The sequence below is a fragment of the Amblyomma americanum genome, chromosome 11, assembly GCF_052857255.1.
Source record: "Amblyomma americanum isolate KBUSLIRL-KWMA chromosome 11, ASM5285725v1, whole genome shotgun sequence".
In the NCBI taxonomy this organism is placed as follows: domain Eukaryota; kingdom Metazoa; phylum Arthropoda; class Arachnida; order Ixodida; family Ixodidae; genus Amblyomma; species Amblyomma americanum.
In genome coordinates, this window is record NC_135507.1 from 85,795,244 (window position 1) to 85,822,795 (window position 27,552).

Below are 27,552 nucleotides of genomic sequence, written 5' to 3' on the forward strand. Positions count from 1 at the left end.
GAACGTCAGATATAACGCTCTTGCGTTTAAAAGAAAAAAAAAACATGATTGAAGCAGTACAGCACGACGTCACACAGCTGCAAAGTTGCAAGATGAAGCCTACCTCTTGTCATGAACTCGTGGTGCATGATGGCTCCGATGCTCGGCCGCATAGCGGGCTCCGGTTGTAGAATCCACCGGATGAGGGCGCTCGCGGCGGGGGACACAGTCGGGGGAATCTCGAATTCGTTCCTTTTGATTCTGGCGATAGTCTTTGCCTTCGTCGGTGAACTGAAGGGGGCACGCCCTACTAGAAGCTTGTACCTGCGGAAAGCAGGTTGCGGCCTGTCAGTGTCCGCGGTGATCCGCACACTCTGTGGTGGCCAACATCTCAGCCCGGCACAGCTTGAAGCAGTGCGGCCACAGCCGTGCTACGACACCCCTACCTGCCAATCAACACGAAATGGTAACGTAACGGCGGGCAAACGACGCTCGTGATGCATGGTAGTGCCCTGTTTTGAACGTGGAGAGCATGGTCTGATTATTTTAAGATGAAGAGGAACCTTATAGCGATTTTTGCGGATAATATTTTCTCTGGAGAAATCGTTACTTCCTTGCTGGAAGATACGTATACCCGGTTGCGCACCTGAGAATCACACCAACAGGTTTTGAACCGTACTTTCTCGGCAAGTGAATTAACTGAACTTCCCGTCTGGTGGCCGGCGTCTCCGAACCCCAACATAAGAGGCGTATCAGCGGAAGGACTTTGCAGACGACTGCCCGCCAAGAAGTTGGTGGCAATGAGAGTTGCAAAGAATACTTTGAGCAAGTGGCGTAATTTGATAGTTGTGAGAAACCGCCTGAACTGGATGAGACAGGGAAGAAAGAAGAACATTTGACGTTCTTTGAATTCTTTGTCTGGTCGCTGTTTTACAGCACAAGGATAATGAGCGCCCAATTCACTAATTCTTAGGTTTTCGCGCAACTCAAAATAAAGCACCACGAAAGTTCCATACGAATAAAAAATAAGGATCATGAAATCTATTACAGATATCGGCAAGTGCTAGTTGAAATAAAAAAAAACTTAAGGCGCCCGCAATTTGCTGTAACTAAATTAACCATTTGTATATAGCGCCTAGTTCATTAGTAAAATTCACATCCATCTGACTCGACGTAACCTGACTGCGAGCAGAACTACGAAATTTGAACACAACTTATCACCACCGTCAACTCTGGCCCGACTTCCTTCACCAGCTCAAAATACATATATAAATGCCACGGCCATGATTTCTTCCCTCGTTATTGTCACCACAAGGCAAGACAGGCAAGGTTTTGCCAGTTTTTATATCCACATTTCAAAAAGCAGACTCTCCATTTAATACATTTACGGGCGGGTAAACATATACGATATACGGTAGGTATTACGAGCTGTCATTGCAAGCATTAACGTTGTACCCAGTTGCAAACAGTTCTGCGCAATCAGGTGAGACTCACATGATGCACCCCACAGCCCACATGTCCGCTTCGTAGCTGTAGCCCTTCTGGGTCAGCACCTCGGGGGCCATGTAGTTGGTGGTGCCGCAGATGGACCTCTTGAGTTGCCCCGGGTAGTGGACGCGGGTGGCGAGTCCGAAGTCGGCCACCTTGAGTTGCGAGCCTGCTGTGAGGAGCAGGTTTCCGAGCTTCAGGTCTCGGTGGATGACCTGCTCCTGCACCAGGTACTCGCAGGCGAGGAGCAGCTGGCGCAGGAGGTGCCGCACCTCTGGCTCCGTCAGCGTCTCACGGCACTTGTGCAGCTCCTCAAGAGACTGCAGAATAAATGCGCTAATGAAGCTTGGGGAAGACCCTTGAAGGCTAGCCGCGCTTAAGAACATGATAAAGAAAATGGGGTCCCTCAGGATTTAGCTAGGCACATGCAGCACATTTGTTGAAATCACGGCAGTCTGGAGAAAGCTTGATTGAAGTAATTGCTTTCCGTTGTACAAAATACAGTGCCCGCAACACAATGTTAAATGACAGTTTTCGAAACAACGAAGGCAGTTTTCATTTCTTGACTGCGCCGTAAATTATGATTCAAGAACACAATGTGGCCATTCTCGCAAAAATTGCCGCAACAAATAAATGACCACGCACATATTCGCGTAAGCTAATTTCATAGAAGTAGTTTGGAACATAGAAAACTTTAAATATCATCTCATCAGGCCTTCAAAAATAACTGAATTACCGTCGGTTGCGTAAGAGACAAAACGTCTCCTATGCAAAATTGTGCTCGGCGGTCGCATTTCGATGGAGGCTGCAATGCAAGATCCCCGTGCATTGCGCGAAGTCAGTCACATTTAGAGAATTCAAGGTTACCTAAATTATTCCGAAATTATTCCACTACAGCGCCCCTTACAGGCTGAGTCGTTTTGAGAAGTTAAGCACCGTTAAACGAATGAAACGAACTTAGATGATATTAGCCACATTTTCGAATGAACGCAAAGAAATTAAGTGTAAATATATACCACTTAAAGCAGGAATGTTAACACACCTGTCGTGTGCACAGCTCCAAGATGATGTACACGTTCTTGGCATCCTCAAAGTGGCTGTGGAAGCGAACGACGTGCTTGTGGCACAGGGTTTGGTGAATGTTGATTTCTTCTTCGAGCTGTAGGCAAAAAAATTATTTAGTAATCTCGGAAAGGCTGTACTAGCATTGAAGAAAACAAGGTCCATTGGCGGATTAAGATGGTGGTACTTATGATTAATAAAGACTTACGCTGAAATGACAAAAGCCATGATGATGACAAAGGTAATCGGTCACTAGAGTGCAATCTTGTAATGTCATATCATAAGGGACTGGTTCTCACCGTATCACAGCCAATTGTTTGGTTGCTTCCCACTGACGTTTGAAAGCCGCAGTGCATGCCTGAAGAACTGCCACCTAAACGCGATAGTTGTAAGCGGATCCCAAACCTAGATTAGATATTATAGCATAACAGAATACGACCGCAGGGCCCAAATCCACTAAACATTTGTATTTGGAACAGGCTGGCTTTGACGTCTAGTTATTTTGACGTATGCGTGGGCAGGGCGAACATTTTGGGAGGACGAAGGGGAGACAATAGCCACTCCTGATCACACGTGCTTTGTTTTGCATTCGACAGGGGGCGCTACTCATTTTGAACTTGCGCGCGAATCCTATGCCGTAGCTCAACTTTCATTACTTTCGTTTTCTTATGATTCGGTAGGTCTGCCCGCCTCGCTGCGCCGGCGTCGCCAGAAAAAGTGGCTGGGGTTCAACGTGGTGTCAAATCAAGAGTCAGGGTCAAGGTGAGGTACCCAATGGCCATGCTCTAATGATCCCGTGGTCATACTACCATAGTTTGGGTCATACCACGGCGATGTTAAGTTCGTTTTGACATTGTGAGGCATTGAGAGTCATTTCCTGATGCACACCGAAATCGGAAGTTGTACTCCCAGGAGTAGAGCTCTCGCTATAAAAGCCACAAAAGGATTTTTTTGTCCTCAGTGTCCAATTAAAAAAAATTGCTTCAAATAGAGAAGAGACAGTGACAGAACTCACATATTGCCGATTCATCTCCGATTTAAGATGGCTCTTGGAGACGATTTTTCCTGCGTACACGACGTTCGCTTTTTTGTCCATGAACTCGTAGCATTGCCCTTGTGCGCCCTGAAAAAGCAATGCCAGCCTTGTTGCATGGACATCCAAATGACGGGCGAATGCTGTCGCACTGTGTGACAGAAACACTCCGGCAGTGGATTCCTTCACTCTAATGAGAAATTGGCTTGATGCCTCAGGTCAGAAATAGACCACAGCACGAAATTCAAGACTGCTGGGGCTAATACAAGCTGAACGCAGGTATGTTTCAAAGGTATGATTCAGCTCGCAACGCAAAGCAGACAGGAATAATTTGGAGGCAGCCCTTACAAATTCACGGGGAAAGTGCAAAAGTAAAGTTTTTCAGCGGAATTCTCCAGTAGTTGTTCACAATACGTTTTCTGATGCGTTAAGATGCCTTTTATTGGCTCAGTAATACCTGTATAGTAAGGACGTCAGAAAACAGGATAATCGCATTAACTAATAAACTGAGCAATATGACTTTCAAATGACAACTTTTCACAAAATCACGATATCTGTACCCGAGCTCCCCCGCTTTTGCACAGTCGCGGTCGTCCGGTGCACATGACGTGCTATCCTCCGTCGGCGACCCAAACGAGAAACTCGCCGCGCTGGCTCAGTGCAAGGTTACAGAGCCCTGCAGCCAAGGTGGAGTTCACGCGTTCGAATCCGGCTGCGGCAGCCGCGTTTCAATCGAGGCGAAACACAAATAGCGAACGTGTGCTGAGTGACGTCGGTGCCTGTTAAAGATCCCCACGTTGACTAATTCATTAATTAGGTGCTGGAAAGTTCTAGAGCACTCTTGAATGGCACCTCTTTATCTCTTCCTTCCTTTACTTCTGCCTTCCCTTACTGCGCAGTTGAGGTGCCCACCGAGATGTCAGAGCAATCTTCCTCTTTTGGCATAACCAGTGTTCCCAAACGAGAAGGGGGAAGGCAGAGCAGAGGGTACAGGCGCCTGTGCGTGCCCACACAACAGCTCTTAAGAGGCGGCTCTCCGCTCTCGTGTTGTGCAGTGTTGCTGTATATGCTATATAGAGACACTAAACTCGAGTACAACTCGAGGAAGAAGCAGCGTATTTCCCTCACAGGAGTCCCTCCAGCGGCGAACACACCGCCACTTCACTTTCTTTTGTGCAACATATATAACCTAGGCAGGATTTTATATAGGTTGGCCACTTGGGGAGAACGAATTGTGGCATTCTCCTGAAGGAACCGTTCAGCCTCTTTAGGGAGAATGCTTAAACCCCTTGCTTTTAAGAATAGGAAGATTCAGAATAAGGCGACCCTATCCCCCTAACAGATACGAGTCCCACGTGGTCGAAATTATTCTGGTGCCCTTTTACACCCTCTCCCCCACGGTGCGGTTGAGGCGAGCCGGTCTCTTAGTACAAAACGTTCCTTTGCATAAAGATGCATTGTCCTACTGTTTTATAATCGTTCGATTGAAGAGTCGAACTAACGAATTTCGTTGATAACAGCAACCCATAGTCAGGACTTCTAACGGAAAAGCAACCGTATTATGACCTCTACAAGAGCCGTCCGTGCCAAAATGTAATCAAACAACGCGATTTGATTCTCAGCTGTGTACTGGAGACATTACTCTACCACTAAAGTCTACAGTGTCTCGAATTGTCAGCCTAAAACAGGGGACACATGTTCGGCGCGCCGTCCGGTGGGAACGCGGCAGCCGCGCGTCTCGATCTTATGCGCCTCATTTCGGCTCCGGCAATTTTTGTCCGGATTACCGAAAAATTCCGTACGAACGTGGAAATTTTGCTTCTGCTGGAAGGATAACGTCTCCCGGCAGCCGAAGATACCGCTCTCGACCAAGTGGACCAAGTTTTGGGTCTTTTAGGCCTATTTATGTCTTCACCCTGTGGGAGCTCCAGTTAGGCCTAAAGCCAAGTAGCCAGTCTCCAGCGTTCTTCGAGGACGCCATGGCGGACTACGCATGGACAGAAGTCGTCGCAGGCGAATTGTCTCCGCCTGAAACTTCCACTCCGACTATGGAGATAGTGGACGAAGGTTTCTTCTCGTTGGTGGCACTTTGTAAACGGCAGCAGCGCCTGAACATCTGGGCAGTCAACGGACCCTCCGTGAGTGTCGCTGCTTCTGTGCATCCGGATACTGCAAGCTCCAACCCTCATCTCTCTCAAACAGTGGTATCGAAGAAATGGCGGCCCACCGCTATGGCTCGACTCCGCAAAAAGATTTCACGATCATCATCAAGCCTTGGTGCTTTGCCCTCAGCCTATGTAAATACCTCTTCGGCGGACACACTTAGTATCCGGCCCATCTGGGACCAGAATATCATCATTGCCACCACTCAAGTCGTCAATGCGGCGAACGCGCTTGCTCGCGAATTTCCCCTAAATCTTCAAATGTCTCGATTCCGATGGTCGGCCACGCCAAAGTCAATGTTGAAGGCTGCAGGGGGATTAAGATCCATGAGCAGGAAACTTCTACCACCCTCAAATCTAAAGTACTGTGGTGCGGAGGAGAGGTAGCCTTCATCCGCAAGCTGGGGAAGTCGACGATTGCCCTGCTCACCGCGTTACGTGCGCTATAAAAGTGTGGTGACTGTGGTGCGCGAATATAAGCGGACTATTCCCGCGTGTTTCCGATGCGGCACCATCGGTCACCGCGTGGGCTTATGCCCGAATCCTCAAGACAATCGCTGCGGATACTGCGGCCAAACGGTCGCAGTCCTCGAAGACGGCAACATGGCGCCCCCGAGTGCAATCCCTCCTGCATCGTCTGCGGTGGCGCCCATCTTACGGGCTCGCAAGACTGCAAAGCCAAATTCCGACGGCTGCAACAACCGGACAACACGACCGGTCATAGAAAACAACCCAGAGTTCAGTGGCCCCGGGTCCTGGCCCCTCTCCGATAGTCCCCCCGCCTAGTAACAAGATAGTGCAAGGCGCAATCGGACAAGCGCCAATGGTGGGCGCCTTTCTCGGGCGTGCCCTGAAGCCTCCGCGATCAACTAATCAGAAGGCGTCACGTGATCCAGGTTCCCCCGTATTCTAAAACTGGGATTTTCCGCCTCTCGTGGGCCCTCCGCCTGGCGTGCCAAAGAAGACATCACATCCCAAGGTAGGCAGCCGAGATGGGCCTCCTCCGCCTCCCCTACCTTCTCCTCCAATCTCCCTCCTCCACCCCCTCCCTCTTAACTCTGACGTCGCGGTCCTCCGCCGCGAGCTCGAGACTCTCCGGGCAAAAAATGCTCAACTCCACGCCAAAATTCATGCGCTGAAAACGGCTCGGATCTCCCCGCACACTGCCCAGGTAGCTCCGGAACCGATGCAAGAAGTGCCGGCGGACCGGCACCGTCTAGCTCTGACGTGCGTTTCACCGCAATCGAAAATGCCCTCGCCCAATTAACAAATTAGATGTCCAATTTTGGCGAATCCAAGACAACCTGCTCACGGAAGTCACAGCCACAGTTACGGCCGCCGTTACAGCAAACATTAAGACGTGGCTTCAGTCAAACCCCCGGCTTCTTCTTTGAATGGAACCCCTCAAAAACGCGAACCGCTCATCAAGATTCAACCGACCCACTGATCTAACCGAACTCTCCGATGAGCCGGAACCACTCCCGCTACAGGTGACGGAACCTGTTCCACCTCTCCAAGGCAATCTCTCTGACATCAGCATGGCTGCGTCCCCTAGAGGGCGCCGCCACCCGCTAACACAGCAAGCTCTTCCCCTTGTACTGTGGAACTGTCGGTGTTTCAAAGACACGACCAAACGCGCCAACTTAAGGTCGTACATTGACAACCTCGAACACCCCGCCGCCGTCCTTGCGTTGCAAGAAACTGGGGAGGCGGTCAAGCTCTCGGGCTATAGCACTTTTCAACGAGACCCGCTCACCTGTCTATATAGTCCATAACGCTTACACAGCGCAGGAGGTTAATCTCGACATAAATCTGGAATATTCGTACGTGATGGTCTCTGTCCTCCCTCTACGGCGAACTCGTAGTCCCGCACACATCCTGAATATCTAGTGCCCCCCGAAACTTAAAACCTTAGCTTTTCAAACATATTTAGCGCAGCGCTAAGGATCGCGGGTCGCGGCCACCTCATTATAGTGGGCGATATTAACGCCCCCTGTCCAATGTGGGGTTATCGCAAGGAAGAGCCGCGTGGTCGTAAGTTGGCGGAATTTATATCTACGCTGGGCATCACTACTCTAAACGACCCTGCCCACCTGTCACGTGTAGGGAATTCCGTCACACGTGACGCCTGCCCCGACCTTACCTTCACGAAACACATCCGACATGCAGAGTGGATCAACATTGAGGACACCCTCGGTAGCGACCACTGGATACTGAACACTTTAATTTGCACTCGACCTTTATATCGCCCCCTTGCAGAAGCCAAACTTCCCGACTGAAATGCTTTCCGCCAGGCGCTCCCAGTAACTCCTATATTGGAGCAAGACTACTCAACTTGGGCACACATACTCAGGCAAACACTCCGTTCACACGAAAAGCAGATACAGCTTATGGAGCATGCATCGGACGTGGATAATCATCTGATGCACCTCTGGGAAGCTCGCCGCAGCCTCACAAAGCGATGGCGGCAGAAACACAATCGTATGCTCCGCGCTCGCATCTCTGACCTCACCCAGCAAGCTGCCGAGTGTGCTGGCCAGCTCGCTGACATTAACTGGGCAGATAGATGCAACAGCGCAGCAAGACAGATGTCGAACCGCAACACTTGGCGGCTCTTTAGGAGTCTTATAGACCGTACACAAACACGCTTGTAAACCCAGAAACACCTCACTCGCGCGATACGCAATTTTCAAAGAAACACAGAGCAGCTAGCGAACGTCTTACGCTCACAATACCTCAGTCAGGGTCAAGATCCGCGCGGGCAGTACTATTCGTATGCAGGCATGCGATAATCCGGAACTGGATCACATTTTACAGCATCACGACCTTCGCGCGGCTCTTGCAAAATGCGCAGCGAGACTGCGCCCCGTAGAGATAAGGTTACAGTCAAACTGTTGGCTAACCTCACCGATCGGGCATACGAAGCCCTACTTGGATATATCAACGCCATTTGGACCGAGGACACTTTGTTGCCACCCGATTGGAATACATCATTGGTAACCTTTATCCCGAAAGCGGGGAAACCGGTAAACACAGACAACATCCGGCCTATCTCCCTCACGTCATGCGTAGAGAAACTGATTGAAACGGTGGTCCGTGACCCCCTCTCGGATGGACGCTGGCTTATCCAGCGCGCGGTGGAGGCCGCGGCATCCCAAAGGATCCCCGCCGACCTCCTCTAAGTCAGCGCAACCGTTCCTTTGACTGGTCTCCTGTTTTTGGGCGCAATAAAAGAGTTTACCTACCTACCCCTCTCGGATGATCTCGAGAGCAAGAACATCTTTGCCGACACCATATTCGGCTTCCGACCTCATAAGTCTGCACAAGACGCTTTTACAAATTCATCGCAAGGTTCTCGAACCAATAGAACACCCACACAATGACATGATAGTCCTAGCACTCGATCTGAAGGGTGCGCTTGACAAAGTTAAACACGGCGTCATATTAAAACATCTTAGCGAGACCAACTGCGGTCCTCGTACATTCAACTACATCAAACATTTCTTAACAGACCGCTTTGCCTATAAACGCATACAAGAGACCGAGCACGGCCCGTTTGAGATGGGAACGCGGGGTATACCACAAGGCGTTGTGTTGTTCCCGCTTCTCTTTAATATTGCCATGATGCACCGCCCGGCACAGCTGGCGGGTGTCGGCGGTGTTCAGCATGCACTGTACGCCGATGACATCACCAACTGGGCTACTACGGGAAACAGGAGAGATGGAGGAATGCCTGTAAGCAGCGGCGAGCACAGTAGACCACTATGCTAGGTACTGCGGCCTCCAGTGTTACCTGTCAATGTCTGACTTTGTGCATATTCGACATTCTCCTAAATGTAAAATCTCCGTTCAGCTATCTCTCGCCAGCGGCCCCATCCGTAAAGCGCAGGACCTGCGAATACTCGGTCTCTTCATTAATCAGCATCGCAAGGCAGACACGACCCTTGCCAAACTCCGCAAAATCGGCGACCAGGTGGGCCGAATGGTGCGCCGCGTTTCCAACAAGTGAGGAGGATTGCGAACTAAGGATGCGGTGCGGCTCGCCCATGCCTTCGTAACTATATAGTCGAATACTGTACTCGACTCCTTACCTCCGCTTACGGAAACATGACGAAGATTGCTTGGACGCTGTACTACGCAAAATTTTGAAGAGAGCCCTCGACTTCGCTATGTCCACTTACAACGAGAGACTGCTCGCGTTGGGGATGGTGAATATCTATCGGGAACTTCGCGAAGCGCATCTCGTTAGCCAATACATGCGTTTCGCCCAGACCGTGTCCGGTCGCCGCCTCTTGGACCGGTTACATATCAGACATGACCACCATACGACGGAACGGGTTCGAGTGCCCGAACGGCGGAGACGCGCACTCTGCGTCCGACACCTTAGGACTAAGATGAATAAGGAGGACCATAATGGCCGGTGCCAGGCGCGGGCGGGTGCCCTGCACCACCACTATGGCTCAACGAAACACGTCTTCTACGTCGACATTGCAGGGGCCTACCACTCCAGGGGGGAATGGTACACGGCTGCAGTCATAAACGAGGTAAAACATTTGGACGGCCTCTTGTTCAGAGCACCCAGCTCAACTCAAGCGGAGGGGGTAGCGATCGCCCTCGCAGCCTATCATCCCGACTCTAAATTCATCCTCACAGACTCTCGCGGAGCCTGTTGTAACTTGGAGCTCGGTTGGATCACTCCACTTGCTCACCAAATTCACACCAGAGTACTCGCGACTGTGATACAACTCATCGCTCAATCATATGCGTCCCCAGCCACCAAGGCATGCCAGGTAACGAAGCCACCCAAGAGGCAGCCCGCGCACTGACTTACCGGACACCAGGCGTTTCTTTGGAGGACCTTAACCCAGACCACAGCCCTCTTCTTTCTTTTAAAGACATTAATGAGCACTATCATGTCGAACACCGCCGCTTCCCGGTTCCTATGCAGTGACTGGGTAAAGATGGCGAACGAACTCTCCTTAAGCTCTTAACAAACACCTTGCTGTGCCCTGCGGTTCTCAAGCACTTTGATTGAATTTTCTTTTGACGGCCGCTGCTCAATCTGTGGGGAGGTAGCCGACACCTTTCACATGGTTTGAGCAGGCAGGAAAAATCCTTCCCCCCCCCCCCCCAATACCCCATCCCCTGCCCGAGAGGACTCGCAGGCGGCTTTGCTCGGCTGCCAAGAACTATCGGTCCAACAGGCCCTGGCTCGGCGGACCTGCGCAGCGGTGAGGACAAACGGTGTCCCGGAATGAGGGACTCCGCCTTCTATTGTAAGGGGGGAGACCCACTAGGGGCCTCTACCCGAGCACTTCTCTGTACATATAGATTAATAAATGCTTTTCACAACCACCCAACTTCAAGCAGGCACACACGGAACGGTGCGCCGGCGCGCCGCTTCTCTTAAGCTCCGCCCGCAGCCGGTGTGAGCTTGACATCGCACAGCAGTGCCTCGGTGCATACGCTTCACGTCCGGCCAAAAAAGACAAAATAGCACTGCTATCAGAAAGACTGCAATATTCGAGTAGCGACAAATTATGTCTGCGCAAGTAGCACGTTTTCGGCAAAGGCGCCGCCCGCGGGGTCGTCGGGCAACGAACGGCGCTGCTGCATGGCTGCCCTGGTCGTCGCTAGGCCTATAGCCTATTTCGCATCGAAGCTGCACCGGACGGCGCTTCGTGAGTCGCCTGTGCTACAATAAACGGCGTAGTCGTGTCATCGTTTCAGCTGTTCGCAGTATTATCTCATATTAAAATTAAATGTGGTCGGTATGAGAAGCGGACCTAGCGAACGCCAGGCGAGCCACACCGCCACGGCGGCCGCGGCCGCTGCAAAGCTGTTGTGGCACCAAAATTGTTTGAGTCGCAGTTATGGAGGAAGGAAATCACAATGACTGACAGCTATGTTCTAGCAACGGCAGCATGCCCTGCATAAGAGCCGAGCTTTCGGGAACGATCTCTCCAACGGGCGACAAACTTGTCTGCTGCCTGAGTGCCCTAGTCGTCGTTAATTAAGCCTCGGCAGTTTCGCATCGACGCCACCGCTGAGGTCGTTTCGGAAATGGCCAGCGCTGTATTATAAAGGCATTACTATCGTCAAAGCTTTATTGTGAACCCAGTCTCATAATAAAATAAAGATATGGTCGATTTCCGGGCTGCCTTCAGCCGAGGAGCCAGCAGACGCAAGGCGAGCAGCAACAGCGAAGTGGTTAGAGGAAGAAATCTGTTTGTATCGCAGTTATCACTTCCACTAGCCTCGCTATTAACCACTGATCGTCAAAAATAACTTTTTTGTGACAATCCTCTATCCCAGGGCTTGTGATGAACGTGAGCAAACAATATTAGCGCATTTTTCAGGCGCCGGCGGCCGGCATTCCAGGCCGGCACCGATAAGAGCACCCTTAGTCATCATGACGTTGGCGCTCTCCGCGCTGGGATTGGCTGCCGCTTCCAGCCGGAGCTGCACGCCAGACCTTCGCCGGACGGACTCATCTACGCGTTATGATACATCCGGCGCTCGCCGGCTGGCCGGAACGGCGCCGCCGGACCGGATTTGGTCCTCTCGCCAGACATTGTGGTCTGGCGAGCGCCTTAAGGGTGGTCCTCACCTTACACGTCCAACGTATTCGACCTACGACTTTACACACTTTTTAAAGATATGTATTTTGAGTTAGAAGACCGCATTTTGAGGCAATTTTGTAACACTTTTTTTAGTGGTCTACTACATCGAATACAGCTTAGAGGTACTTAAAAGCAGGCTGGTTAACTAATATTCAATGGTTAACTTTTTACCTATTATCGTAAGGCTCTAGTTATTGAGAGGTGCGTAGCCCATCGTAAGTAATATTCTTATTAGTGTTTAGAATTTCGAAAATGCCGTTACCGTCCGCTCTGTGGGCCAACAAATTTTGGCTATTTCGATGAGTTACGTAAACTGGAGAGGTTACTCTGCCTGCAAGCTTCTCGAAAACGTATGTGTTTAGGCACGATGTATCCAAAATTTTCTCGGCCAGAGCGCAGACGGAAACCGCCGCGGTGGCTCAGTGGTTAGGCACTTGGCTACTGATCCGGAAGTCCCGTGTACGACCCCGACCGCGGCGGCCGTGTTTTTATGAAGGCAAAACGCTAAGGCACCCGTGTGCTGTGCGGTGTCAGTGCACGTTAATGATCCCAGGTGGTCGAAATTATTCGGGAGCCCTCCACTACGGCACCTCTTTTTTCCTTCATTCCCTCCTTTGTCCTTTCCCTTACGGCGCGATTCATGTGTCCAACGATATATGAGGCAGATACTGCCCCATTTCCTTTCCCAAAAAAACCATTATTATTATTGGCGCGGACGGTAACCGCATTTTAGAAATTCTAAAATCTAGTATGGATATTGATAAAGGTGGGCTACACGTCTCTGAATAATTATAGAACCCTACAGCAATACCTGAAAAGTACACTATTCGGTATCGGCTAGCCAGCCTGCTAATTCGCACATCATAGCTGTATTCTGGCGTACTGCGGCACTCACAATGCTATGCCGCAAAAGCGGTCTTCTAAATGAAAAAGCCTATTTAAAAAAAAAATTGTCTAAAGTCTTAGGTTAAACACCCTGTATACAGAGCTTATGGGGCGCCATTCTTACTGCGCACTGCTAACTTCCGTGACATGGTTACGTTTGCCAAAACCTGCACATTAGCCTACTCGCGCAGCGTATGAGCCGTCAAACCTTAATTGCGTTGTACCCAATGCACGAAGCGCGTCAAGTATAATAGGGAGTCTAAATTAAAATTATGAAGGCAAGAGGTGTGAAGAAGACGACGTGGATTGACTGAAGACTAAAGATGAAGAAGCAATCGACGAGTTGGAGAGACATAATTGGTGGAGAAGAGAAGAAGGAGCAGACGACGACAAGGCTTACGTGGACTAACGCCAAGGGCTTAAAACCGACAGATTTGGTTGTAGACTATTTGATTGGGCTTCTGACAACAACTTGATCTGTAAAAATTCCGGACTGCCTACGTTTTTCGGAGTCGATGCCGCTCTGCTTTGGATTTAAGTTTTTCTTCCCCAGGTGTCTCTGTTACATCTTGGGCGCCTGTTGACTGTGCAACAAACAGTGATCATCTACCGATTAGTTTCAAGTTTGCGTGTAAATTAACTCTTCCTGAGCGACATCAGCGCACGTTAACAAATTACAGTTGCTTCAAAGACACGCTAAAATCAGTTGACCAAATCACTTCAGACCCTTGCGCTGAGCCAAAAGCAAGGCTACACATCTATGTTCAGTACTGGACCATGCAAGGCAAAAGTATGAATTTTCGGTTAAGGGAACCTAGAGTGCAATCGTGAACAATTGGTGGAATGTTGAGTGCACGCCGGCATATAGACGACGGAAAGCAGCTTGGAAGAAACTTCTCATCAATCAATGCTCAAAAAGTTGGTTGGATTATAAATATGTTGCAGCAACATTTAAGCGCACTGTCACCCGTGCAAAGGAGGGATATAATACAAATCATTATGATTTTCTTTCATAATCAGAAAATACACGATCTTTATTTAATTTCATGAGCCGCAACAAGGTGATTCCACCGGCTGTCAACATTGAATCCTTCGTTCAGTCTGCTGCTGACATCGCAAAGCCCTTAGAGGATATTGCGTGTAGCCTAGAGCTTTGCTTTACATCTGCTATACCCTCTCCTGCCGTATTCACATGCACCGCAAGTGATTTCACTGAGGTCTCTATGCCTGAGCTGTCGCATATTTTTCTGCGCTTATCCCCTGCCGCACCTGGCCCCGATAAGGTCGCTTCATCTATGGTCAAAATTTTGTTCAATGAGCCTCCTGAAGACCTGTTGGCTCTAGTTAACCATTCCATTAAAGGTGCTTGGATACCTCATGAGTGGCGTCTTGCTGAAATAGTTCCATTGCTTAAAAAGCAAAGGGAGGGCTTAACTTTACACAACATACGCCCTATTTGAATAACATCAAACCTGGTAAAATTGATGGAAAGGGTCCTTCTCAGCCGTGTCATGTCATTCATTTCGAAAACTGCTCTCTCGAATCCCTGTCGACAAATTGGCTTCAGGCCGGGGTGTTCAATTTGGTGTGCTCATACTGACCTAGAGAATCGCATTAAATAAGCATGCAATAGAAAACTGTTTGCTGCGCTTGCCACCTCGGATATTTTTTAATTGGTTTTTGGGGAAAGGAAATGGCGCAGTATCTGTCTCATATATCGTTGGACACCTGAACCCCGCCGTAAAGGAAGAGATAAAAGAGGGAGTGGAAGAAGAAAGGAATAAGAGGTGCCGTAGTGGAGGGCTCCGGAATAATTTAGACCACCTGGGGATCTCTAACGTGCACCGACACCGCACAGCACACGGGCGCCCCAGCGTTTTTCCTCCATAAAAAAACAAAAAACGCCAAGGCACCCGCGCGCTGCGCGACGCCGGTGCACGTCAAAGATCCGTAAAGCATACGAAAGCGTTGAGCACTCGACTCTGTTACTCAGATTACTGGACCGCAACTTTCCGACCTATTTTGCAGCCTGGATTTCTGCTTTCTTGGAAAATAGAGAATTTTATTGCTGCCAAAATCGTGGCTCTTCAAGAAGATTTGAACAGACAAGTGGTGTACTGCAAGGATCAATTCTCTCACCTGTTCTTTTTAACATTTTTCTAAGCTCAATTGCAGCATTCAAATGTGAAAAGGTATGTGTACGTCGACGATATTGAATTTTTTTTGCATCAGCAGGTGGCATTCACAGTCTTTACCGAACCCTGCAAAATTCCTCAGTGTTCTTGACAAATGGTTAGGAAGAATTCATCTTTCCCTCAATGTGAAGAGTGTGCTGTGCGATGTCAGTGCACGTTAATGATCCCCAGGTGGTCGAAATTATTCCGGAGCCCTCCACTACGGCACCTCTTCTTCCTTTCTTCTTTCACTACCTCCTTTATCCCTTCCCTTACGGCGCGGTTCAGGTGTCCAACGATATATGAGACAGATACTGCGCCATTTCCTTTCCCCCAATTGGTTCCTGCTGCTCTGCCGCCGCTTCTATCATTTAAGGAAGCTTCTTTTGCAAATTCCATTTCATCAGCTAGGGTTGCCTGTGTCCTCCGCGGTTGTTCTTTCCATTGGTACTTCTTTGCATGGACGAAGCAACAGTAGTGTGCGCTCTTTTGTGCAAAATTTCCTACAAGAAAAGCAGCGGCTCCCATTGTAATATCTTTTTACCGCTCTCAGTCAGTACGACACTGAAACATTACAGACATCGTATACTATTAGGCACATTAAGCCACTGTCCCGTCTTAGATCTCCAAGTTAACAGGACCCCTGTCCTTGCGTCTTCCAATCTATCAGCCTGCATACTATTACCACTCCTTTTCCCGTGAAAACTTTCCTGTATCCAGCAATTGCCCGCCTGTGTCTTGGCCACTCCCCCGCAGTGGGTATGTGCCAGCAATGCCTCAGGCCTACCTACCTACCTAACGCCAAGGCTATAAAAGGGTGAGGAAGAGCGAGGCACGGGGTGGGGAAGGGGGGGGGGGGGGGTGAGTACAGAGAAGCGGAGGCTCCGGCGGGTCAGGGACGCTGCGGCTGGATATGAGCGACGCCGGCTACTGCTCCGGTGAGCTCTCGTTCTACGGCCTTGCATCAGGGACTTCCTTCCGTTCCTGAGCCCGTTCCGGGGAGTTAACTGAGACCGCTACGGCCTGCTATGGCCAGAGGTGTCTCCAGCGCTGTTGGCACCCATCCGGGTGGTGCCCCCAACGCCAACAACACTGGCATCAACTCCACGGGCGCTTGGACCGGGAGCTTGTACGACGCAGCCAACGACGCTGCCAGCGACCAGCCCAAGCACGTCGAACGCCATCTCGACTCCGGCTACTAGACCCATGCAACGCCGCATCCGCACCGAACCAACTGTGAGCACGAACGCCGACCGCTAACAGTATAACGCTAGTAGCAGGCGCTAGTAGCGGTGTTCCCGGGTCGTGTGTATTTATAGTGTTTGTGTTTTGTGTTAATTTTGCGTGCTAGTGTGTGTGTCACGTAGGGTGTAATAAACTGTGCGTCTGTGTGGGTACACCTGTCGCCTAGTTCATTCTTTCGGTCCGAGTGTTCTCCGGGGAGATCCGTGACAAAGCGACAGCAGCAATTAATATTCTGGTTTCCTTCAAGAGGTGCTGTTAAAATCAGGCTATGCTAAAAGGGTACCGGCGCGTTCTGCGGTGTAGAAGACACCATGCCCGTTGTTATAAGGTGACATACCTTGCCGAGGAACTTGCCGCGGGTGTATTCCGTCTGGGAATTCGTGTCGATGACGACGTCGGGGAATTTGTCGCTGGTCGTCTCAGGAGCCATCACGAACAAGAGAAAATGCGATCTAGATTCCACGCTTTCCAAAGCTGCAATGCACGCTACCACGCAAGCAACAGCGACTGGTGTCGACACTGCTGTTTCCGACCGGTGCGCGACGGTTTTGGAAAGTTAGGCTCATAGTACCACTTGCACGAAAAGAAGCCACGGTATTGGTTGGCGCCACACGTCGCGGAGATGCAGGCAGTGGCCACACCTATTCGGGCGTGGCCCTCTTTTGTAGACGCCCTAATGTAGTCTATCGTAGACGCCCTAGAAATCCCTTTCTTATCTTGCTTCCGAAGTAAGCCTTCTAGATGCCTCAGGTCATCGAGGCTGCTGGGCTTTGCTGGGAATTGAGCCGTTATCACACTTTGACTAAAACGCCTTGGAGCTGGGAGGGCTGACATGTCATGCGGTTCGTGATAAGCCGGAATGTGTACAGTGAACAGCCTGTTGTCGCGAATTGGTAGCGCGTCCCCGACTTTCCGAAGGGTAACGCTATGACATGCAGGTCCGAACAAGAGTACAAAGAGATCAAACAAAACAAAACTAAGCCGTATTTATAATATAAAGGAAAAAGGCTAATAAGAAACGCACATGCCAACAAGAAAAACACACACTCAACAAGCGTGCAACACTACAGAATAAAAGGAAAAAGTTCACCAGATGTGGAGCGTCCCATGTGAAGCTGGGCTGCTACCCCGACCCACGCATCGCGGGAGGTGAGCGCATCGACAGTGTCACCGGCTGTCGCGCACTTACACGGTCAACGTGCAATGATCCTCCGCGCGCGCGTTGGCTGCGTGTGGCCCGGGGAACGACGGGTGCGTCACGGAATCGCGACGAGTGATGTGTGTGACGGATGCGGTGCAGTGGAAACACTAGAACACCTGCTCCTTCACTGTACCGCGTTCCCCTATGCTCGTCACGATATGCTTGCGGCCTATAGGGCGCAGGGCATACTACCAGACTCCATCAAGGCGCTATTATGGCCGCAGGGCAGTGCACGCACTCGTGAGCGAACTTTGGTGAGCCTCTGTGCATTCCTAGAAAACACGGGCTTGGCGTCCCGTTTGTTCTCCGTCAGGTAGTTACACGCAGTGACAGAACGCTCCGCGAGTTCTACCTTGAACGATTAATAACTGGACGCCCCACTCCAGTTTTAACCAACACAGTGCTGTGCGCGTGTGTGATTTAATTCCTCTGAAATGAACTAATCACGCGCACAACCTGGACACATTTCTTATGGTGTAAATAGTTTGTATATATTTCTTCTCCTCCTACCTCTCTTCCTGTCCCCTCACCTCTTTCATTTCATTTCAGCATTCTGCCTGCTATCCTTTATTTCCGCTGCCCCAGCTCAGGTGCTTCAGTATCGATGGCAGATGCCGGGGCTAGCAAGAATATTTTCCTTCCTTTTTGCTATTATTTTAATGAAAACCACTACCACCACCACCAAGCTAAAGATCCCCAGTTGCTCGAAATTATTCTGCAGCCCTCCACTACGGCACCTCTTTCTTCGTTCCTTCTGTCAGTTCCTCTTTTATTCCTTCCCTTACAGCGTGGTTTATGTGTCTGCTGAGATGTGAGATACCGCGCCATTTCTTTTCTAATAATAATAATTGGTTTTTGGGGAAAGGAAATGGCACTGCAAGTTTTTGGGGAAAGGAAATGGAAATTTCGTTCCTTTTTTACTATAATATTAATAAAGAAACACTACCACCACTATTCCGGAGCCTTCCACTATGGCACCTCTTCCTTCCTTCTGTCAGTTCCTTCTTTATCCGTTCTCTTACAGCGCGGTTTAGGTGTTCGCCTAGATTTGAGATACTGCGCCATTTCCCTTCCCCAACAACCAATTTAATAATAATTTATTTTGGGGGAAAGGAAATTACGCGGTATCTCTCTCATATATTGTTGGACACCTGAACCGCGCCGTAAGGGAAGGGATATAAGAGAGAGTGAAAGAAGAAAGGAAAAAAATAGGTGCTGTAGTGGAGGGCTCCGGAATAGTTTCTACCACCTGGGGATCTTTAACGTGCACTGACATCGCACAGCACACGGGCGCCTTGGCGTTTTTCCTCCATAAAAACGCAGCCGCCGCGGTCGGGTTCGAAACCGGGAACTCCGGATCAGTAGTCGAGCGCCCGTACCACTCTGCCACCGCGGCGGGACAACGAATTTAATAATAATAATTGGTTTTTTTGGGGAAAGGAAATGGCGCAGTATCTATTTCATATATCGTTGGACACCTGAACCGCGCCGTAAGAAAAGGGATAGCGGGAGTGAAAGAAGAAAGTATAATAGGTTCCGCAGTGGAGGGCTCCGGAATAATTTCGACCACCTGGGGATCTTTAACGTGCACTGACATCGCACAGTACACGGGCGCCTTAGCGTTTTTCCTCCATAAAAACGAGGAAAAACGCTAAGGCGACAACGAATTTACAGTTTACATTTTTGAAGAAAGGAAGTGACGCTGTAGCTGTCCCACATGTCTGGGTGGACACCCGACCTGCGCCATAAGGTAAGAGATAAAGGCGGAACTAAAAAAAAGAGGTGCCGTAGTGGAGGGCTCCGGAATATCGAGCATCTGTGATCTTTAACGTCCACTGACATCGCACCGCGCAGTGCGCCTTTGCGGTTCGGCTTTATCGAAACGCTGCCTCAGCCGACTGGATTGATCGCGTCATGTGCCATTTTATCACCGAAGGGCCGAAGCTTCGTGGACTTGGTGGACTGCAAAATTCTTCGTCACCGACGCCTCATATTAACATTGTGAAAAAAATTGTACGGCACTTAAGCTTTGCCTTTAAGTGTGGAACGCGACAGCATGTTGCAGAACTGCCAGAGAGTCCACGGAACGCCATCGCCCGTTCGGCGCCATGCCTTTCCCGTAAGACAAATCGCTCCGCTATGCACGGTGAAACGGACGCGCGGAGCGGCAAACCACGTAGAAGCGCTGCCAGGCACCTTGCCGCAACGCGCAGGACTCAAGTTGCAGTCTCAGTTCGTCGGCACATAGTTCTCGACAAACCCGATGCCACGACCGCCAGCATAGCTTCCGCGCCGAACGAACGGGCAGCAAGCCGAAAGCTTCGTGGTGAAAACATTTTGGATGTGCGCTGCGTTGGTCACCGCTCACCGCGTGATTCCTGCGTGCCCTCACGGCCCCACTGCTCCCAAACTAGAGATATGTCAAATGCATCACTTCCATTCCTTAAAAATCGATTTTCGTTTAATTTTCCTTTCCTTACGGCGCGGTTCGGGCGTCCACAGAGATATGTGATAGAGGCCTCACTTCCTTCTCTTAAAACCAATTTTCATTTCATTTTCCTTCCCTTGCGGCGCGGTCCGGGTTGTTCGCCGAAACATGAGACAGGCGTCCATTCCTTTCCTTGCGCTGCCGTCGCGCGCTATCTGTTAGGGCAGTGGCGTACATTGCGAGGAAGAGGAGGAGGGATTTTTTGCTCACAGCCGACGCCGATGACACCGGCTTTACTGCGCCACGAGCTTCTTAATGCCGGCGCGTTGACCTTGTTTCTGCCTCTAGCATCCTCATATTAACTTTCAGCTGTTTAGACATGTGGATTTCTGCTTAATAGCAGTTGAATTAAGGAGCAATAAACCTATCGCAAAAATCATCAACGGCTATATGAGTGAAATAATTCTCTAAGCGTTGCCGATCTTTGCACGGATGACATTGAGGTAGGGGCTGTGAGAATACAGCTCGGCTCTCGAACCGTTGCTATTGCATCCGTGTACGTGTCCCCGCGGAAAAAAGGTAGCATTGGATTTGTTTCTACAGCAGCTCTGCGACTGCTGCCCAGCTCCTAGAATTATCTGCGGTGATTTAAACGCCCGTCATTCCATCTGGGGTGAGAGGAACACGGACTCGCGTGGACGCAAACTCGTAGACGTTATTGACAGTTTGGACCTGTGTGTTGCCAATGACGGAAGCCCCACTTTCTTTCTGCCATCCAGCCTCAGCGTCAGCGATAGACCTGACACTGCATTCACCTGACGTCGGCGTGAGGTGGTCAACAGCGCCTGACCGCACGGGAAGTGATAACTATCCGATTTTTGTGTTTGATGCCGACTTTCTTTTGCATGGTCCTAAAATTAGCAATATGGCCAACTGGGACAAGTGCGCAGAGCATCTAGAACGTGTTCCTGGTGATGTTTTTGGCAAAATTATTTCTAGTAATCTAGCAGCAACTACGGCGGCCAAGTTACCTGATCATTTTCCGGCCCCGGATTTAAAAGTCTCTAACCTTTGCGCAGTGAGAAGGGCGGAGTGACAACTCGTGCGGAAGAAGGACGACAGGGAACTTAAGACGACCTTCAATAGGCTGAATTCTGCCATTAGACGCCACACGAACAAGCTGTACAGGTCGCAGTGGGCCTCATTCTGCGCTAGTATGACTGTGTTCTCACCGATGACGAGAATATGGCGAGTTATTGGCAGCCTTGCTCGAGAATCTCGCCCTCCGAAGCCTTTTGAAGCTCTTGCAATACGCAAGGGAAAGTCTACTGCGTGCTTGGCAGATGAATGTGCTGACACACTCGTACGCGCTGATTCTGGATTAGATATATATACACCACCTGCTTCCTCCAGGTCTATCATGGGCTTTCCGTTCAAGCTTCGTGAGCTTCAGACTGCGCTCAGTGTCCTGCGGCGCCGGTGTGCACCAGGTCTCGACGGCATCACCAATAAAATGCTGAATAATCTACCCTTGCAACTCAGGAAGGACCTACTGAACTTCATCAATCGAGTTTGGGAGACTGGCGATGTTCCTCCGTCACGGATGGTGGTACATGTAGTTCCAGTACTGAAGCCTAGCAAAGCCGTTAAATGAACGCTTATTGTGGTGGCTTGAGGACAGCAAGGCACTGCCAACATGTATGACAGGATTCCGCCGAGGTCTTAGTGCCCAAGATAGCCTCTAAGACTTGGTGAGTCATATTGAACACCAGAGAGCTTTCGGCCTTTCCACCTTATTAGCAATGGCCGCAAGCTGGTATTAGGATTGGCGCAGGCTTGTCACGAGGATTACCAAAAAGACAGAATCTATCGCCAGGTGTCTGCACGCTGCATTTACCCCGCTCGCCAAGTCGTTGCTGTGTGGGACAAGCGGGGAGCAGGGTGCTTCGAAATTCCTTTAAGGAGGCGCTGTCGCCGGCCGCGAAGTGGTTCCGGCTGTCTTCCGATTTTCCCCGACGTCTCCTCCGACCCGACTACCCCTGGCCTCACGGGCACAGCACCAGCGTGGGAACGGATCGCCAGTTTCTTGTCTGCAGGCTTCTCCGGCCATCGCTAATGGCAGAACCATTGGGGAATTTCTCCCGACGGGACGCTCCGGCTTTGCGCCTCAGTATCTTCGAAGTTCACCGACCGGCGGAGAGCGGGCCGAGCACCTGTCGTCTCCTGCCAGCCCGGCCGGGTCCTGCTCGCATACCCCTCTCCCTCGGGCTAAACTTATGCCAGGGCCGTGTCTATGGGTGCGGAGGTGTCTGTTTGTGTGTGATAGTGAAAGTTTTGTCCACACCCACCACGGCGAGGGCGTCCCCTACCTGAGGAATCTAGGGAAGACGCAGTGTATAAAACTGAAATGCAGATGCAGTTGAAGCAGCTCCCTTCTGAACTCAAAAGCTTGTAAATATGTAAAATAAAACAAGTCTTCTTTCTCCACTAACGAACCCTTAAATCGTCGGCAGTCCTGTCTTGGTGGTGGTGGCGGTCGGAGCAAGCGTCGTTCTTGACCCGTGCTCCCGTCGGAGCGTCTCCGATTCCACCTTCAACAACCTTCGCCATTTTTCTTGACGTTGCGAAAGCTTACGACAACGTGCTTCAGAGCTCAATTCTAAACAGTTTGCAAGGCATGGGCATACAGGGCCATATGCTAAGATTCATTTACATGTTTATATGTGATCGCGCGGTTCGTGTCCGGTTAGGGAGTACGTTGAGCACCGAAATGGTTCTATCACGAGGTGTTCCGCAAGGAAGTGTTATTTCTCCCACGCTCTTTAACTTCGTAATGACTGGCCTTTCCGGTTCGTTGCAAAAAAGTTGCAGGCAAGTTCGTATGTCAATATATGACGACGACATCTGTATTTTAATTGCTGGCTACCAACATAAGCGATAGCCCTGATAGCTCAACAGGCTCTACTTTCGGCACAAGCTTACCTTGAAGGTGTCGGATTGTCTCTGTCAGTAGAAAAACCCGACTTTGTTCTGTTCCCAGGTGTAGGAAGACGTCACGTGCGGCAGAAGATAGACCTCGGTAACTCTTGCCTCCGTCAATTCCAACCACACGCGTTTCCTGGGCGCCGTTATTGACTCCCGTCTACAGCGGCGAAAAGCTGTAGACGCGATTGTTTCGTCTATATCTTCGCGTCTCAATGTGATCCGTAGAATTGCACGTGAGCAATGGGGAAACCTTCCTTCTTCAATGGTCAAACTTCTTGAAGCGCTGGTGGTCAGTCGCATAATGTATCAATTACCTTTAATTTCCCCCTCGGCATCACAACTTGAACGTCTCGAAGTTGTCCACAAAAAGGGCCTAAGAAGAGGCATTGTAGTTTCTCAGGCGGCTGCGAATGAGGCAGTACTTCATGAGTCTCTATCGAAACCTCTTAGCCTTGTCACTTCTCAGAGAATACTAATGCATCTTGGCCGCCTAGGAGAAACGGTAGCTGGGTGATCCCTCATCCAGCGGCTCTGCAAGAGATATATGTCGAGGGCTTACTTGGCACTCAATACTCATAGTTCTTTAGGCCTTAATGTCCGAAGGCAAAAGAAACGGTTGAAATCCCCCTGGTCTTTTCCGATCCTCGACTGTAAGATCGCAATTCCCCTTGTGAGCGCAAAGCGCAGGTTTCCTTTGGCAGCAACGCGTTCGCTTGTACTTGAACATTTGGAAACAGAATATGCCCGCCATCTTCAAATTTTCACGGATGGTTCTGTCGACAATATCAAACAAACTGGCGCAGCTGCTTTTTACATTCTTTCTTTGGACTTTAAGTGGTCCGTTCGCTTTACTGCAGTCGTGTCCTCCGCAATGGCTGAAAGTGTTGCTATTCAGGCGCCTTTACGGAAATTACGGTCTTGTCTAGCTCAACCTGTTGTCATGCTAACTGATTCAAAATCTGCCCTTCAGAAATTAGAGCGCGGATTCCCTACTGATGCATTGTCTATAAGCTCTCTGCGCTTGGTGCGAAATCTGTACATCAGAGGCTTTACTCTATATTTCCAATGGGTGCCCTCTCACATAGGAGACTACGGTAATGAGGTTGCAGACAATCTCGCCCATAAAGCTCTCTCAAGGAGTCCGTCAAAAAAAGTATCTCAAGATGAGAAAATTCTCCACAGGAAACAGTGCTCAATCATTTCATCACCCAGTGGAGTGCGCCCCACAAGCCATGTGTGAACAAAGGACTGAGAAATTCTCAGGCGACTATACTACGTCAAATTCTCACGGCCTCTGCTCGCACTCCTGTCTCGATGCAAAACACGGGCATAGCATCGTCCCCGCTCTGTCTTTTATGTGGTGTCTGCGGGGATATCGAACATTATATTATGTACTGCCCAGAGTACAACGCGGAAAGGTATGTGATGTTCGCTTCCTTCAAGAAGACAGGAACCCGTCATAGTACAGTTCCGGACATTGTCTACCCGAGTGGAAACCAGACATATAGAAGGGAGGCTGCACGCCTTCTTATAACTTTTCTGCAAGACACGGATCTTGTTTCTAAATGGTGACAGCAGAAACGGCTTATAGCTTACTGTGATTGTGTGCTGTTGGGATTCAGGTAGCGTGACTGGGCTGGAGAAGAGACGAGGACGATCGAAGGAAGAAAACTTGGAAAACTTTATACAAGGACTATTTACAGTATGTTCAAGTTCGGGCAAATGAGAGGGCTTCCCAGTAAAGAGAGATTCTAAGGAGTCGGGAGTCTCTGATACCTCTCAAGAGGGGGCTCTCTTGGCATCAAACCAGCAGCTCCTTAAATACTCTTCGTATTCCCCAGATCCCTAGCTGGAGAATACAGTTCGAAGAATGATGTCCAATCACACGATGGCACTGATGGTACCACCCACGGCAGGGCGGTCCTGATGCTTCTTCGCAGCTCGGTCGAGGGAAAGGGAACAGGACCCGGTCACTTTGTTGTCCCCGCGGCTTCCAGGTGGCCGCGCACGTGCGTCCGGAGGGCAGCTGCATGACACAGGAATGCTGGCTGTCTCCCCGCAGGTGTCGAAAGATCCTGCAGTGGTGACCGGAACGAATACGCTTATGGTCGTCGCTGGCATTCCTGTTGAACACTATCGTTGCTATGGGGATGCTATCGTCGCTGCTTCCAGCATTCCTGTTCGAACACGTGGGGAAGCTATTGTTGTCGTTCCCTCTGGCAGTCTTGCAGTCACGTCTCTTCGCCGAATTCCGCAGCAAGAAGGAAGCGCGATCACAACAGCACCCCCGCCGCCAGATATTGCGCCCGGAAGATGAACTGCTCGCAAGTAGCTCGGCTGACTGGGCGTAGCAGGAACCAGATGCTCTTTGGGAGTCTTCTGATGATCTTCAGTTCCGAAGCACGGCATCGCTTCCCCTCGTCAGATGGTAGTTTTGGGATGATCTTCAGTTCCGAAGCTCGGCATCGCTTCCCCTCGTCAGATGGCCGTTTTGGGAAATTCTCTGCAATGCTAGCCAAAAGGAATCACAAACGCCAAACCACACCTGAAAAAAGCACGTGCCCTGAGAACCAATTCATACCGCCAGACCAAAACACAGGGCCAAAGCTGCACTTAGCAAAAAAAACTTCAACTAAAACCTGAAGAGATCAAATGTTTTGCCTGAATGAAAACATGGTGTCTCCCGACGAGTAGTATTGACAGGGCACCTGTCCAAGGCGTGTGCTCCCGCTCGAGGCGCACTTGGATAGAAAAAAAATTCGCTAAATGAAATCAGGTTGGTGCTTAGAGGGCACGCGGTACGGGAATAGGTGACTTGAGTTGGCCGACGTGGCGTTCAATTTTGCCCGCCCCAATACCTAGAGTCAAGGTAAGTTACACCACTCGCTCTTACTTATCCTTGGCCGAAATAAGGAAACGTACTCCTAGGTATGTTACCTGATTATGAACAACATTACTGCGAAGAAAGTCCCCGCAGGGGGGCGCCTGCAGCTTGCAGGCGTCGCGACGGTGAGTGGCGACACCGCGGGTTCCCGAGCATTCGCAGGGACATCCCCGCAAGGGGATGATGGTGAACTGTGCATCACCACGGACCCGAGCACCCGCGCCTCGCCGTGCGTGGCATCGCCGTGTCCGGGTAAAAGGGTATCCTGGTGGTTGAGCCGATGCCGAGCGTTTGGACCCTTAAGGCCCCTTGGCGGAGGCAACACACCACTTTGGCCCCAGCTTCCTGCAGACGGCACCTCCGGCCTGACCCGACCGGGGGGAATCGGCAGTCGCCTTTTCCTATCCTCCTCTCCATCTTTCACTTTCCTATCTCTGTCTCACAACTCTCCTATATCCTACTCACTCCTTGGTTTTTCCTGTTTTCCTGGCGGCGAGGGTTAATCTTGTGTGACCAACTACCCTGAGTTGAGTCATATTTGGTTATAAATGAGGTGTACAGCTTGCGTGGGCAGGACTTGGTTTCAAGTTCCTGTCCCGTCCCCTTGTTGGACTCCGTGGTGGGTGGCTGGCACCATGACCGAATAACTAAATTTTCTTTATGGCTCCCCCTTTCAAAACCTGATCGCTCTCTGAAAAGAGGGCGGAACGAAGCAACAGACTTTTTCCTGAAAAAGAAAACAACCTTCCCAAAGTTCCATGTCATACATAGTACAGTAGAAGGAAAGCAGGCAAGAATACTATCCCCCTTTCTTGTGTCAAAGTGCCTAACAGATGCACTGGGCCCCGGATATAAGCTATCGAAAATGGCCAGTGGCGACTTATTACTAGAAATTCGTGACCATACCCAAAACTCCAAGATCTCAGACATTCTCTCTATTGGAGACATCCCAGTCTCCATAAAAGCCTACAGATCCCTCAATACCGTCCGTGGTGTCATCTCAGAAAACGACTTCATTCATCTAACAGAAAAAGAAATGCTAGAAGGTCTCAGGAACCAAAATGTCACAGATGTCTATCGAATTAAAATCCGCAAAGACAACAAAGAAATAGATACTAAACACCTGGTACTCACATTCAGCACAAGCACATTACCTGAAACCATCGAAGTCGGATACCTTAAAGTTAATGTCAGGCACTACATTCCTAACCCACGCAGATGCTTCAACTGTCAGAGATTCGGGCACGGCTCTCAGAGTTGCCGCGGCCGCAAAACCTGTGCGAAATGCGCTTCTAAGGACTACAATTCAGAGGAATGTGACGCAGCACTGCGCTGCGCAAATTGCGAAGGAGACCACGCTGCGTACTCCAGGGCGTGTCCGTCCAGGAAAAAGGAGAAAGAAA

The 27,552-nt window shown here is 50.2% G+C and overlaps 1 protein-coding gene across 1 annotated transcript; it reads right to left on the reverse strand.

Moving 5' to 3' along the window:
• Nucleotides 1-1,469: 1,469 nt before the first annotated feature.
• On the reverse strand, nt 1,470-17,081 carry LOC144109769 (serine/threonine-protein kinase PLK1-like). The gene is made up of 4 exons (XM_077642566.1): nt 16,989-17,081; nt 3,545-3,652; nt 2,510-2,626; nt 1,470-1,787 (listed from the first exon to the last, which is right to left on the reverse strand). Exons 1-4 carry the CDS (start codon nt 17,079-17,081, stop codon nt 1,470-1,472), a joined length of 636 nt encoding a protein of 211 aa, XP_077498692.1.
• Between the last annotated feature and the right edge of the window lie 10,471 nt (nt 17,082-27,552).